We start from the raw sequence: 15,978 nt of genomic DNA on the forward strand, positions 1-15,978 counted from the left end.
TTTCCCTTAAATGTTAATAAACACTTAAAAAATTGCCACATACTGTAATGAATAATGACTTAAGTCCTTGATTTTATTTAATATTTTCAAAATCTCCAATTGTAGTGACTCTCCAAATGTGGCTTGCAACTTGCAAGTTGTTTTCTAAAATGGCAAGTGAATTATTGTGAAAAATGCTCCCTTGAATTTTACATTAGAGCTGCTGGCAAATGAAATAGTTTGTTTATATCTTTAAGTCTTTTTTTAAAGGTTTTTTTTTTTTTCTTTTAAGGTGTAGGCTTATTTATTTATTTATTTTTGGTTGTGTTAGGTCTTTGTTTCTGTGCGAGGGCTTTCTCCAGTTGCAGCAAGTGGGGGCCACTCTTCATCGCAGTGCGCGGGCCTCTCACTGTCGCGGCCTCTCTTGTTGCAGAGCACAGGCTCCAGACGCGCAGGCTCAGTAATTGTGGCTCACGGGCCTAGTTGCTCCGTGGCATGTGGGATCTTCCCAAACCAGGGCTCGAACTCGTGTCCCCTGCATTGGCAGGCAGATTCTCAAGCACTGTGCCACCAGGGAAGCCCATCTTTAAGTCTTATTGCGTCTCTTTTATGAAAGATTTTCAAAATCTATAAACTAGTAGTATTGGACTTGTGTGTTTTTTTTAATGTGATGTTACTTTAAAAATGATTACATGTAAAGCAATTATACTCCAATAAAGATGTTAAAAAAAAAATGATTACAAAAATTAAGTGCAGTAAAGTGTGATTGTACAAATCTTGATAAATTAAGGTTCAACATTTGTTTGCCTACATGTCAATATATAAATACACATATTTTTAATCCTTAATAAAAGATATTGTTAGGCTACTGCATACATTTTATATATGTAAAAATAGCTGTGCTTATAATCATACCAAAATATTATTTATGTTCCTTTAACTTCCTTGGAGATTTACATGATAGTCCTTACGCTTAAGTTCTGTTTTCTGCTTAAAAGGTACTTCATGGCCAAAGGTATGGACTACATCTAGTGTAGGAAGGTTTAAGATTTGGGATTAGATGTATTTCTTAGGAAAACTGACAGTCAGCATTTGGACCATGCAATTATTAAATATTGACTTGATTTATTTCTTTATTCATCTAGGTGTGTCTCTCTCTTCTGTGGCTTCTGAAAGTGATTATGCTATTCCCCCAGATGCTTACTCCATAGACTTGGAGTGCTCACAGCCAGAGCAGAAGCTCCTGAAAACTTGCTCATCTTCCAGTGATAATGGGAAAAATGTAAACACTGAATCAGGTTTTTTTTTTTTAAACATTAATGTATATGTTAGTTTGAGCCTCTGAAGGGAAACGTAAATATTTTTTAAAAATCTCTTTAATTAGGAACCACTGGAAAAATCTGGCTACTTATTAAAAATGAGTGGTAAAGTCAAGACTTGGAAGCGGAGATGGTTTGTTCTTAAAGGTGGTGAATTACTTTACTACAAATCTCCGGTGAGTGGAAATTGCTTGTTATTTAGAACTGATTTCCTCAAACTATAAATCAGACTCCTGATTGATTTTCTTCCATGTAATGCAATTAATTAGACAAAGCATTTCTTATTATGACTATTATAGGCAATCACTTTGCATTGGTTTTCTTCCTTTCATACAGAGTGATGTAATCAGAAAACCCCAGGGCCATATTGAACTTAGTGCATCCTGCAGCATTTTAAGAGGAGATAACAAACAAACAGTTCAGGTACTTTTTTTTTCTTTTTTTGTATCATGCAAAACTCAGTTCTCAATTATGTAAGCTAATAGAGTGGAAATTGGGTGTTCAATTGTTTGTTTATTCCATTTTGGGGTCAGTTTGATGCCCCAAAAATGTGTGAAACCCCAGGACTTCTTAGTTAAAACTATAATATAACCTGAGTATACGTGAGTAACTCTACACTTTCTTTGCCCTTGATCCTTTACACGGTTCTTTCCCCACACTAACCCTCCCAGCCATTTTCTGTTCTCAAACTGTCAAGCTATTTTAGGGGAGAGTTATTTGATAAATGAATTCCCAACAAGATATTCATAATTTAATGTACTATTAAATTCAGAAATGTTTGCAATTTAATAGAGAACAGGAAAATGGCAGTTCTATGAACTTCAGATGCTGTAACACCTAAGTGGGAAGGATATTGGTGAGCAGAGGGCCTGTCCTGGCTCCCACTGAGTCACATGGCAGAGGTAGCTGCTGACCATTTCACCCACACATAATGCCAGTCTTGCTAGAAACCTTTGTTAAATTAAAACAAGCAAACAAAAAAAACAAGCTATTGAGACAGTTTGGTATGTGTGATTTAAAATTCAGATGCTTTATTTGTGAAATGCCTTCAATAATCATTATTTTCTTATATTGCTCCTTTGGAGAGTAGAATACAATATTTTATTAGAAAGGTGCATTATCGGTGTTTCCAGTGGATAATACCCGAGGACTGCCCAAAAATGTAGAAAGGAGAATCAGGGAAAACTTTGTCTTGGAGCATGGCAGATAAGAATCATTTGTAGGCTTCTGAAATATTTGGAATTTTTGAAATGTGGCTAATTTGAACTTGAGAAACTGTGAGTTCATAATATCTGATTACATGTTCTAAGAATTCCGCTTCTGCTGTATAGGTTTTCTTATTTTATTTATAATTGATTTCTTCATTTCCATAACAAATAACTTCTCTTTATTTGCTTAAAGTGTGTTATTTTATTACAGTCTGCAGTCATTCTGCTCCTCATTTCAACAACCAGGAACCTGTAGCACATTTAAGGGAGAAAAGGAAAATGTAATGAGTAAACAAGATTAAAAATCATGACCCCAAAGCTTAATACTATTAAGAGTTTTAAAGTAAACAGAAGTGAAAAAAATTATTTCAAAAAAAGTTAATTGTCATTCTCACAAAGTGGTTAAAATATGCTACGTGATTTATGGAATCATTTATTTAGAACCTAGGATTCAAGGTTCAGCATGTTTGTTTCCATGTTAGGTAGTGATGTTTGAAGAATGGACAAGGAAATGCTAATATCCTAAAATCTTCAGAGTTTCCTTTCCTATCTCTTTCTTATCCCATTCTAGTTGACCACTGAAAAACACACATACTATCTGACTGCAGATTCTCCCAATATATTGGAGGAATGGATTAAAGTGTTACAGAACGTTCTTCGGGTACAAGCTGCCAACCCCCTTTTCCTCCAACCTGAGGGCAAACCAACGGTGAAGGGATTGCTCACCAAGGTGGGAACTCTTATACATAGCAGTATCCCAGACAACGATGGAATTAGCCCCCGATCATAAAAAGTGGGCATCAGAGAATATAAATATTGAGTATTTATGTTATCTTGGGGTGGGGAAGAGTGTTTTAAGTATGATACCAAAGACAAAAACCATAAAGATGAAAAATGATAAATTTGACTACTCTACATAAAAAATGTAAATGTTCTTGGGAGTTCCCTGGCGTTCCAGTGGTTAGGACTCTGCTTTTCAGAACCTCTGCCGAGGGCCCAGGTTCAATCCCTGGTCGGGGAACTAAGATCCCACAAGCTGTGTGGCACAACCAAAAACAGAAAAAAAAGTAAATGTTCTTACTATCGGAATTTCTCTAAGCAGAATTTTTAAAAGACCGATGAGAAGCTTTGGAAAGGTATTTGAACATGAAAAACAAGCTTTTTCTAATCAGTAATTAAAGGATAAATACCAGTGAGGGGAAGGAACAAAGGACACAATGAGAGAGAAGTAGAGATAGTAGAGAGAAGAAATACAAATGATCAATAAACATATGGGAAAACGTTCTACTATCAATAATAATTTTCTTAAAAAGCAAGAAATAATGGATATTTTTAAAAAATCTGATCAAGGGAGGACCTCTTTTAAAAGTATGAAATGCAGTATTGACACAAATTAAGAAATTTGCTAGTGAGTTTATTACTTTAGAAGGCAATTTGGCAATGTCTTGGCTAAAGTGTTTACTCAGTAAATTTTTTTTTTTTTTTTTTTATGGCTGTGTTGGGTCTTTGTTTCTGTGCGAGGGCTTTCTCTAGTTGTGGCAAGTGGGGGCCACTCTTCATCACGGTGCGCGGGCCTCTCCCTGTCACGGGCTCTCTTGTTGCGGAGCACAGGCTCCAGACGCGCAGGCTCAATAGTTGTGGCTCACGGGCCCAGTTGCTCCGCGGCATGTGGGAATCTTCCCAGACCAGGGCTCGAACCCGTGTCCCCTGCATTGGCAGGCAGATTCTCAACCACTGCGCCACCAGGGAAGCCCCCAGTAAATATTTTTGAATGAACAAATGAATGAATGAATATTAAATGTTTTATGAACATATATACGTACCCTTTGATCCAGCAATCTCAGTCCAAGAAATTTATGCTTAGGAAATTATCTTAATTTGCATAAGATTTAAGTATGAGGATGTCCATCACAGCATGGTTTTTTCTTTCCTATTTAAAACAAATGAGATATAATTAACATACATTGAAATGCAGATCTTAAGTGCAGAATTTGATCAGTTTTGACAGATATTTACTGTCACTTTCTCAAGATACAGAACATTTCCATTACTGCAGAAAGGTTGCTTGCACATCATGGTTTATAATAAAGAAAAACTGGGATCAACTTAGATGTAGAGTAGAGCATAGTTTTAAATAAATATTTCTGTAATCAGGTAATGCTTTACTATGCAGTCATTTTAAATGTTGTAAAAGAATGTTTAATGTTTTAGAAATAGGTTATGATGTATTGTTAGGTGATAAAATAGCGTATTACCATAAATACATAAAAATGGTTGTTATGCCATTTTTGGTAAACATGTTTGTAGAAAAATGTCTGACTAAGAAATATGCTAAGGTATATTAGTTATCTCTGGGTGGTTTTTACTTCATTTTTGCTTAGTTCTGTTTTCTAACTTTTTTAGAATGAGGAAGTATTGATTTACGCTAAGATAAATATTATTTATGAATTTTAAAGAGTTCAATTGGTCACTTTTAGAACAATACAATAAGATATTTACATGCAAAATATTACCCACAAAAATAACCTCTACATCATCACTCATCACTCATGTACTTTATTTATGTAAGAGGTGAAAAATTTAGCTGTAGATGAGCTATGCCACCATGTAATTTATACTTAATATTAATGTGGGAATGTAGGTGGGTGCTCTTCAGTAATATTTACAAAGACCAGAGAAAAAAATTGGAGAAAAAAATTACCAGTACATTCAACAGAGATGCACTATGTTTTTTTCCAAAACATTACATTACCATGAAAATGTTCTTTCAGTTACTGATGGGCTTGAGAACTCCTTGGTATTGTGCTAATATACGTTTTCCAACGAACACAGTGCCACTTTAAATCACATTCTTATTCTAATTCATAGTAACTAGGTGTCCTGTTTCAAGGGCTATGTTTATCAAACCCTTAAGCTTTAATATGATCTCATGGCTAAGGGTTTGTTACTTCTTTCACAATTAGTGTTTTTGTTTTTTTGCTTATTTTTAATTGTTGGCATGGCTTGTCAATTTCCACTCCTGTTACATTTCTGCTGTTCCCTCCTTCCCATTTCACAATTGCATTTTAAATGAGTATAAGTTGATGTGATTATCAGATGACTAAACCATTAGAATTTATAGACAGGATGCTTATTAGGTTTCCTTCCTACCATTTGTGAAGGCTTGTCCACCCCCATATTTTCACCTGCAAAGCCTTATAAGAGAAAAACTCATTCTGAGTGACTTGTTCTGAGCTCACGTTCAGGCTACAATCCCAGATATGGCAGAGCAGCATTTGAATACTTTGGAGGGGAGGAGGCTTTTCCAAGTTGTCACACTGTTATTATTAAGTACAGAAATATGTAGGTAGGTATTAAGAACTTGACTAATTTGATTCTGGACAGTCACTCTTGCAACTTTTAATGCTTTGGAAGAACATTTACTATATAAAAATTCATTTATTTAAAAAAAATGTATTGAGCAGTTGCCACATGTCAGGCAATGAGCTGCAGGGTATTAAGATGAATAGGCCACTGCCCCATCCCTCAGAGAGCCTCATATCTATTGGGAAAGAAAAGGACGTCAGCATATTTATAATGATATATATAAAATACTATTGTTGACATGCATCATAAGGTCACAGAGAAACCTAGTTTAGACTGTGGGATCAGGAACAACTTCTCAGAGAAGATTTGCCTGTGCCAAGTCTCCAAGGAGGAGTAGGAATTAATTTTGGAAACGGACAAGGAAAGGTATCCCGGGCTAGAAGACAGCACCAACAAAAGACACAGTATCTCAAAGCAGTGCCACCTATGCGAAGAGCCAGTCCTTTGGAGAAAAAGTTGGAGGGTCCTGATCATGGAGGGCTTTTTTGTCTTGTTAAGGACTTTGTTCTTCATCCTGAAGGTGTTATGGAACCCTTCAGGGTTTGTAACAGGGACATGGCTATATTCATGCTGTTAACAGATTACTCTGCTGAGAGGAAGATGAATTTGTGGGAAGCAAACTGGAGGTTCTAAGAACAGTAAGTGGAAGTGGTTTTCCTCAAGAGGATGGGACTCTGAACTGGTCATGGGGAAAGAGACCAGAGGGTGAATCTGAATAATGTTAGGAGGTAAAGTCTTCCGTTAGACTGAATTCAGCGACTAGGAAGTGGGAGAGATAAGGATGGCTGGGTGAAAGACCGTGCCGGATAATAGAGAGCTCAGAAAACAGGAGCAGTTTAGGATGACTAAAAGGTTACTTTGGGAACTGTCAATGTTTAGAGCTTGTGAGGACACCTGAGTTAAGAAGTCCAGCAGGCAGTGGCAACACCAGTCTCCATCAGAGGAGAGGGCTAGGTTGGAGAGAAGGATTTGGGGAATTATCAGCATGGATATGATAGTTGAAAACACGACAGTAAGAGAAACCACCCAGGAAACTGTGTAGGGTGGGAAGAGCAGGGGACTGTTGATGGGACACTCGGGTTCCCAAAATTTGAGGGCACATAAAGGTGATGTGTGAAGAGACCCTGGAGAGTAAGTCCTGGAGGCCAGGGGTGGAGTGGTTGACAGGGAGGGAGTGATCTGTAGTGTCAGATGCGGTCAAGTGCTAGGGCAGAAAGTGCCTTGTGGTATGTTGAACGGTAACCGGGTGATGAGTAAGTGCAGTATTGAGTGTGGAGGACTGTCCATACTTTCCGGCACATGAGAAAGAATCAAGCCGGGAGGGAACATGGTGTCAGGAGAGGCACTTTTTCGGATGGGAAAGGCATACCTTGAGTTTCCAAATTGAAGGGAGGAAGCTGGGAGAGAGAAGTGGGAGGTTAAGAACAAAGTCCAGAAGAAATGGGTGATCGGGCATGGCGGGAGGGCACTGTGGAGGGGCTGGACTTGCAGAAAGGTGAGGAAGGATGAAAATCCAAGTTTGTGGGGCAATGAGTGAAATCATGTCTGATGTCCTCGGCTTTCTTTGATGAAGATTACTCCAATGGACAGTTCCATGAGAGTGAAGGAAAGGATTGAGAATAAGGGAAGTAGGATATACCCAAGGACAGATAGAAGGATTGATTTACCGAGGGCCCACCTGACTTCAGTGATTTGAGTTCATATTGGTTATTTTTCTCTAAGATGCTCAGAAATAAGAGCAGAGACTTTACATTGTAGTGATGTGAGGATAGTCATTTTTTTCTAACATTTTATTATGTGAATTTTCAAATACGCAGAAAAATTGGAAGAGTATTTTACAGTGAACACTCATATTCCCACCACCTAAATTCCACAATGAACATTTTACTTGCTTTATGCATATCAAGATGATGATTTTTAAATCAGTGTTTTATTATGGGCATTTTCAAACACATGTGAAAGTAGAAGGAATAATAGGACCTTCATATATTCATTACCCAGTTTCAACAGTTATTAACTATGGCTAATGTCATTTCTTAAAACCTCCCGTAACCTTCTTTCTCTTCCTACATGCTCCACTGGATTACTTAAAAACAAATGGAGGTAAAATTCTGTTGAGTGGATTTGTTAGAAGCATGGGAATGCAACATAATCACAGGTTTTAGAGCAAGAGTTGTTTTGTGATCAAATATCCAATCCAAGGTTGGTGGAGAAGGAAGAGAAGCCAGGAGGGAACTGATAAACTGGAATAAAATGGAAGGGTTGGAGGACTTAAAAATTTTGAATGAGGTCAAAGAATAGGAGTGGTGTGAGTAGGAGGGTGGGAGCTGGGGGAAGGTTGGGATCAGAGAGTAGAATATAAATTTCAGAAGTGGAGCAGTTCCCAATGAAGGAAAAAGGACCAGGGTGTGGCCAAGCGGATGAATGGCAAAAATGGAAGGATAGCAAAGGTTTTTAGAAATGAAGAGAGCAAGGAACTGTGAGTTAAGACTGTAGGGAGGCAGTACAGCAAAGAGGCTAGGGAAAGAGTTCAGGGGCCAGACTGCGTGGGTGCATGTCCTGCCTCTGACAGTCGCCACTTGTGTGACCTTGAATAGATTACTTAGAGGCTGTGTGCCTTAGTGTCCTTCTCTGTTAAGTGGGAATAATAATAGTGCCAACCTCACAGGTGCTGGGAAGATTAAATAAATTATTTAAGCATGTAAAGTGCTTTAGAACAGTGCCAGGCACATCATAAACATGCCAAAAGTGCTAGCTATCATTATCACAAGAGTTTTACCTAGATGCTGAAGTCAGCAAGACAGGTGACAGGATTTGTGGTGGAGAAGGCTACAGGCATGAAAATATAGGAGAGGGGAGAAGACCATGGGAGCTTATGTTTTGTGTGATGACAAAGGCCAATCAGAATATGATACACTATTTGTCATCAAAGTTTCAGAGAGAACTGATATAAGTAACTTTGTTATGGATGCAAGGTAAAAAAATTTATTCTTTCAATTATTTAGTTCACCAAAGCCTTGAGGTTTGAAATTGTCTTTAAATCTTTGTGAGGATTCTTCTAGTGTAATTTGTTTTATTATGATTTTTTCAGAATAAGTCAGAATTGGAAGAAATCTTAACATAATCAGATGTACATAAAAAGACAGACTATGTTTTAAAACACAGCTTTTACTGTAAGTTGGCAGAAGTCTTCATTAATTTGTAGTTCCTCAAAGGCACACATCGTTCTCTTTGAAGATAAATCATTTCAAAAGTATACTCTCTATAGCCAGATGCATTATTCTTCAGTTTTGGTAAGACTCCTTTCTGGAGTTTGTTTAAAAGAAGGAAAAAAAAGCTGCATAACACAAGCTGTTTAAAATTTCCAGGATATTTATCTGTAAATATATGTTTCTAAATTTAATTAAACCGAAACATGTCTTGCCAAATGCGACATTTTGTTTTGTTTTGTTTTTCCTCAAGCAACATTTAAATCCATCAAACTGTTAGATGGTGGAGTTATTTGTTTGCTTAAACCATAGTTTTGAAAGCCCAAAGGCTGGCTGCATTTGTGGGTTTAAACGAAACACGTTTTACTTCTCCTTATGCATAGTGAGGAAGGAAGCATTTATTGAATGACTACTAGTATCCTTTATTTACATTTTCTCCTTTGGTCATCACAACAGCCCAATGAGGTGTACAGTAATCCCATGTTAACGACAGAACTTGGGAGGTCAAGTCAGTTGCCTGAGGACATCATCCATCCAGTATGTGGTAGAACTGGAATTTAAGCCTTGGTCCATTTGACCTCAGAATCCAGCCCCTTTCTACTGTCGTGACTTGCTGACTGTAAAATCCGTTGTGGCAATAATTTATATTCTTCTCATTGTACAACTGTCAGAGCAGTCCGTTTAAATGTTATGTCATTACAAGGGCCCTGCAAAATATGTGTGCTCCCCATCCCCATATGCTGCCCCTTCCCCAGTGACCTCTCCCCTTCCTCACTTAGTCTCAGACACATGGGCACACACCGTCTCAGGACCTTGGCGCTTGCTGCTTCCTTGCCCGGAGTGTTCTTCTCTCAGGTGACTGCATAGCTCATCTACCTCCTCCAAGGCCTGAATCAGTGTTGGTGATGCCTTCCTGACCGCCTTATTTTAAATTGTAAAACACGTCCCTCCTTCTCCAGGCACTTCCTTCTCCTTTCCTGCTCTAGTTTTCTCCTTCATATTTATCACTATGGGCAAGCATGACAATGGAATGTTGGGCTTTCGTTTTACCGGCCAGTGTCTTGGTTTCCAGGTGGTGGGCCTCTCCAAATTGAAGCCCACTCTAACTATTGCAGGAGAGGGTCAAGCCTCAAGGGCAGAAGTTGGCAGGGCTGCCAGGGTAGTGGGATTATAGGGCAAGCTCAACCAGGCACACCGCATTCTAGGTCTGGGGCAACAGAGCCTATTATCAATCTTACCCACTGATGGGAATGGGGTTCTTGGTGTTTTTCTAGGCTTGAGGGTGTAGCTGGGACTGTCTGGCAAAGATCTTCAGTGCCTGTACCTGGGCAGAACTGGGGCAGAGAGGAACTCACAGTGAGGATCTTCATAAAGCTACCAAACAATGAAAATCCTGTGGTATTCAGTATAAATTTTGGTAAAATGTCTTCCACCAAAAAAAACCCAAAAAAAACTAGGCGTGTAAACTCTTTGTGTTCTTGATGAAGATGTGTAGCATGCTGCTGGGTTAATTGTCTTCCTCATGAGGCAGTGAGCTCCTTGAAGAAGGAGACTGTGTCTCATTCATATCCATCACCCCAGTATCTAGACCAGCCTCTGACTATTCAGAGTCAGGAATCAGATTCAGATTCCATCCCAATCACTTGACATAGTTCCTGACATATAGGAAGTACTCAATATGTAATAATAGCTTTTAATATTATTATTTTACAATTTTGTGTGTATCCTTCTGGAGAAGGTATCAAATGTGTTCAGTGTATTATTACTTCTGGAGAAGGCATCAAATGTTTTGAATGAATGAATCTCTTACATTTTGGAAATCACTAGAATTCTTAGGTTTCAATCTCGTTTCTAACATTAGAGTGTTAACCCAGAGAGCCCCACAGGGTTATTGGAAATCTATGTAATATAAAAGCTATGAAATACACTTACTTGTGAAACTGGCATCTTTGAATCCTTAGTCCTAGGCATAGTACTTGACATATAGTAAACATTTGTTAAATGTTGAATGGTGAGCACCAAAGCAAAACATACCATGCTACTACTATAATGGGTAAATTTTAAATAGCATTTGGATAGTCTAGTTGGAATATCACTTATATCTCAAGCAAACTGGATAGCTGAACAGCTTCAAATAAAGTGTATAAACTATACTTTAAGGTGTCAGAGTTCTGAGCTACATTTGTAATTCTTTGAAATATGATTTCAGGTAAAACATGGCTACTCCAAGAGAGTCTGGTGTACACTTATAGGAAAAACATTATATTATTTTCGTAGTCAAGAAGATAAGGTACGTATGTATTTTTAATATGCTAATTAGAAGAATTTTTTGTTTGTTATGGCTTCAAGTTTTCCCTCTCACTGTTCCGTTGCTAGCTCAAACTTTAGAATTTTTGATAAGGTTGAAATTTTGCATAAAATTTATTATTAAGGTAATCATAGACCTACAGGGGTTTTGATTCTTAATTATAAGCCTTAGTAACTTTTAATTAATTCTTCTTCTAAGACCTAGAAAAGTCTTCCTCTATCCAACTTTCAACATCAATTTCTCATATTTTCCAGGTCTGACAGACTAGATAAGGTTGATTGAAGGGAACAGCAAGCTAGGAAAAAAGAGCTGGGAAGGGAAAAGAATCCAGTCCTGTCCCAGGCCCTCGAATCCCTAGATACCACTTATCTATCCATCCATCTGCATATCTATATCCCATTCGTTCATTTTTAACTAATCTCCTCCCCGCCAAAACTTGAGTTATTGCATTTTTAGAGTAAAAAAGATGGGTATCTTCCAAACGTGAAATGTATACCTAATTATCATTGTGCATGCCCCATGTCATCTTTGGATTACTGAAACTATAAAAATTGAACTAACATGGACCAAGAGTATTTGCATAAAACAATGATGCCAGCTCCACAGAACAGCAGCCTATGACTGATTACTGTGTTAATGAGACTAAACTTCTGGGTCCACTGACCATGTAGGTCAGTTAGTATTTCTCTGCTCTATTTTCATAGTCTGGACTCTCAGTTCTGACTAGCCATATTTAAAATGCATGCCATTATTCTCAGTATTGCTCACGGGTTGGTACTTAACACAGAGCAGCCATTGAGAGTGATATCTCTGAAGTAATGTGGGAATATGCTCATAAAAATAATACAAGAATAAGCACAGTACAAAATTGCATATTCAGTATAACCCTAACTCAATTATCAGTCAGGAAAACAGAAGCCACTCTGTGTATTCCAGTTTTAACAATTTTAATGCAGAATTAGGGACATACATAACTTTAGAAAAGTTGGGGGAGTAGAGGTCGGGGAAGCAGCTGCCACTGAAGATCTGAGAAGTCAGCACCAACGGTCTGAACACAAAGCACAGAGGCAGCTGGTACTCAGCAGTTTACTGAGAAGCCTCTGTGACACATCAGCCCAGGCATCTGACTGCAGCTGTCTCAGGAGAATAATGACTCTTCTTTCACCCTTACCTTCCACATCGCATGAAAATTCTCTCAGGCAAGCGCTAATTTGGAACCAAGCAGGGAAGGGGGTTCTGACAAATTTAGTTCCCAGCTTCTTTTCTGCAGTTACAGGGAGACTGTAGAAGAGGAAGTTTGGGATTCTGAGTTTATAATTCTCAGTCCAGCACATCTATGTAAAGATACACATAGCAGAAAAGTCAGAAAGAACTATACCAGAATGTTGAGTGGTAGTAGAATTATGGATGATTTTTTTCTTCCTTTTTTTTTAAATAACTTTCTATTTTTACCAAGTTTCTATAATCGTGTTTTATAAATAGAAAAATAATTTAAAATTTGCTGAGAGTAGAATTTAAATGTTCCTACTACTACTAATAATAATAATTTTGTTTTTTATTAAAAATGGATAACATTGATCACAGAAGGAACAAGTCAGAGGACTGTAGATAGCTGAACAGAAATCCATTATAATTACTGGAAAAGTATTGAGAATGCTTGTGAATCGGTATAGGCTTACTTCATTTTGTGCTATAGATGTTTCAGAAACAATTTGTCTTTATCTCAATCAGTGTCTTTTTAAAAATTCAGTCAAAATATTTAAAAGCACCCAGTCTATTCACTGTTTATAGAAACATGGTAAATCCTCTGGTAAAAGGAATAATCACCTTTAAATATTGGGGTGGATGGAACCTTGATTGTCGTATGATTGGGTATGCCTAAAGCACACAATTAGGATAGTATTGTCATGTATTATCATAGTAGAATTAGTTTTCTTTATCCTATTTTTAAAGCGTGCTTTTTATTTATTAATGTGAATTTTCTGCCCTATTATTTTGCTTTTGTTTTACTGCCTTTCTTTTTCTGAAAGTATAGGTAAGTTAATTTCACATTTTTCCTTCAGAAGTAAATTTTCTTCACTCAGTGCCCAGAATAGTGCTTTGCACATAGTAACTACTCAGAAAATAACTAATTAATTTAATGGGAAAAAGCAATGTTTCTCATAAAAGACAACACATTTAATCAAATGAATTAATTTTTTACTATTAATCAGCTATTAGGCAGATAAGATATCTAGGTAAGACCTCACTGAGAAGCCGACATTTTAATTAGGTTTTGAAGGAAGTAAAAGAGGCAAGAGTACTCCAAGCCAAAGGAACAGCAAGTGCAGAGGCCTTGGCAGGAGCATGCCGGGTGTGTTTGAGGAATAGTGAGAAGGTCAGTGTGACTGGACTGGACTCCGTTAGGGAGAGGATAATAGGAGATGAGTACAGGGAAGTAACGGGGACCAAATCGCAGGGGGCCTTATCATAGTAAGGACTTTGGCTTTTGCTGCAAGTAAGATGAGAAGCCATTTGAGGATTTTGAGCCGAGCAGTGACATGATCTGACCTATGTCTAACAGGAACACTCCAGCTACTGTCTGAAGGGAATTAGGAAGAGACTGGTTAGGAGACTCTTACAGTAATTCAGGTGAGAGATGATTGTGGTTTAGTGTGGCAATGGAGGTGTGAGAAGAGACCAGATTCTGGGTATATTTTGAAAGATTTTCTGATAGGATTTGTTGACTAAAAAGGTATGGAATATGAGAGCAAGAAAAGGGGCAGTGACGATGCCAAGCTTTTTGGCCTGAACAGCTGGAAAGATCAAGTTGCGAACAACTGGGATGGGAGAGACTCAGGAGAGCAGGTGGTGGGGGAGGACTTACCAAGTGACGTTGAAATGCTATTAGACATCTAAGTAGAGCTAGTGTGAGTCAGGAGTTATAAATTTGGGAGTAGCTAATACATGCTGATGCAAAAGCCATGAGCTTGGATGACATCACCCAGGGGAGTGAGTGTAGATGGGAAAAGAGTCCAAGCACTGAGCCCTGGGCCTGAGCATGGAAATGTAAGATGGTAAATGTCCTTGGAGTTACAATGAACTTTTTCAGGCTGCAATTCCAAACCTGACCGAATATTTTAGAAGTTTTACATCTGAAGCAGACTGTGTGTGTTCCTGGAATAAATGGACTTAATTAAAGAAAAGTTTTAAAACAAATATGCTAAATATTCTACACAGCAAATAATTGTTTTCATCAGTAAAAGAGTAGGTAAAATTTAGTATAAATCATTTTTAGGATGTTTTTCTTACACTTAAATTAAGATGAAAGAAATCATGGCATTTTTTGTGATATATTACATGTGTAATATATCATATATGTGTATATAGCCTCAAAACACTCCTCATTTATTGAGGTTTAGAGTAATAGTGAATCACACTTCTTCACACCAGCTGTCTAACTTTGTTACTTTTTCTATGAATAGTATTGAGACTATGTCTACCCTTGTCCTTTTGATCCAATAACTTAATCAAATTAATTCTGTGGGGAAAAAAGTCAAATGAATATTTTGACTGAATTGCTTGACTAGGTAATGTGTCATTTTGGTCCAAATGAATAATCCAAACCACTGTATGGAAGTGGCTTCTTGCTTTTTCCACAAAAGTTAAATGTCTAGTATTCAAATTGTTCTTCAGTATTACAGTTGGCATGTTGGTTGTGGCTACTACTTTTGTAACAATGTGGATAATCCAATTAGCTTTAGGCATTCATTTAAAAAAAGGTATGCTTTATAAAGGTAAGAATGAAAAAGACTGTGAAAAATTTTAGCTGGAAAATATTTAGAAAGTTCCTTCCTTACAATTACTAATATTTACTTTAGTTTCCTTTAGGTCAGATCAAACTCTGGGAGGCTAAAGTTGAAGAGGTTGACAGATCCTGTGATTCAGATGAAGATTATGAAGCCAGTGGGCGAAGTCTTTTATCCACACATTACACTATTGTGATCCACCCCAAAGACCAAGGTCCGACTTACCTCCTGATTGGATCCAAGCATGAAAAGGTATGTAAGGTCTAATTGGTTGATTTAGAATGATTTAGACTAATATAATTAAGTATTGGTAATAATTTTCAAATGACCGTTAAGTGCAATCAAAGATTTACGTATAGATTTGTTGGACATAGTATTTTTTAAATAATTTTATTTCTGATATATTTCAAACACAAAAAATATAACAGACACCCTTTTTTACTTAACAGATGTTAGATTTCATGGTATTTTTTTATCAGTGTGAAATTAGTAACCATCTAAATGTTCAACAGTAGGAAATTGATTAAATAATGTCCATATGATAAAATATCCTGCAGCCTTATCTCTTTTTTATATTAAAAATAGATAATTATAATTTCTGAATTTTACTAATATAGTATAAGCACGTCCTTAATATAATCTCAACTATGTGAAAATATAATGTACATATATATTTTAATAGAAAGAAAAAAGTTTGGTATATTTGGGGAGCAGAAAAATGGGTTCTTTTCTTTCTTTCTTCCTTACATATAAAAAGTTATACATAATCAATGTATACAACTTGATGCTTTGGAAATAATT

The 15,978-nt window shown here is 37.1% G+C and overlaps 1 protein-coding gene across 4 annotated transcripts in view; it reads left to right on the forward strand.

The window, feature by feature from the left end:
* The window catches only part of PLEKHH2 (pleckstrin homology, MyTH4 and FERM domain containing H2), a 112,703-nt gene that overhangs the window by 61,509 nt on the left and 35,216 nt on the right, over nucleotides 1-15,978 (forward strand). For all 4 annotated transcript variants that reach the window (XM_061210421.1, XM_061210423.1, XM_061210422.1 and 1 more), the window contains 6 exons: nucleotides 1,125-1,261; nucleotides 1,364-1,474; nucleotides 1,635-1,721; nucleotides 3,078-3,236; nucleotides 11,291-11,371; nucleotides 15,250-15,429. In XM_061210421.1, the coding sequence (XP_061066404.1) occupies nucleotides 1,125-1,261; nucleotides 1,364-1,474; nucleotides 1,635-1,721; nucleotides 3,078-3,236; nucleotides 11,291-11,371; nucleotides 15,250-15,429 (755 nt within the window). The remainder of the gene's footprint in view (nucleotides 1-1,124; nucleotides 1,262-1,363; nucleotides 1,475-1,634; nucleotides 1,722-3,077; nucleotides 3,237-11,290; nucleotides 11,372-15,249; nucleotides 15,430-15,978) is intronic.

This window comes from Eubalaena glacialis, chromosome 14 (genome assembly GCF_028564815.1).
Source record: "Eubalaena glacialis isolate mEubGla1 chromosome 14, mEubGla1.1.hap2.+ XY, whole genome shotgun sequence".
NCBI lineage: Eukaryota > Metazoa > Chordata > Mammalia > Artiodactyla > Balaenidae > Eubalaena > Eubalaena glacialis.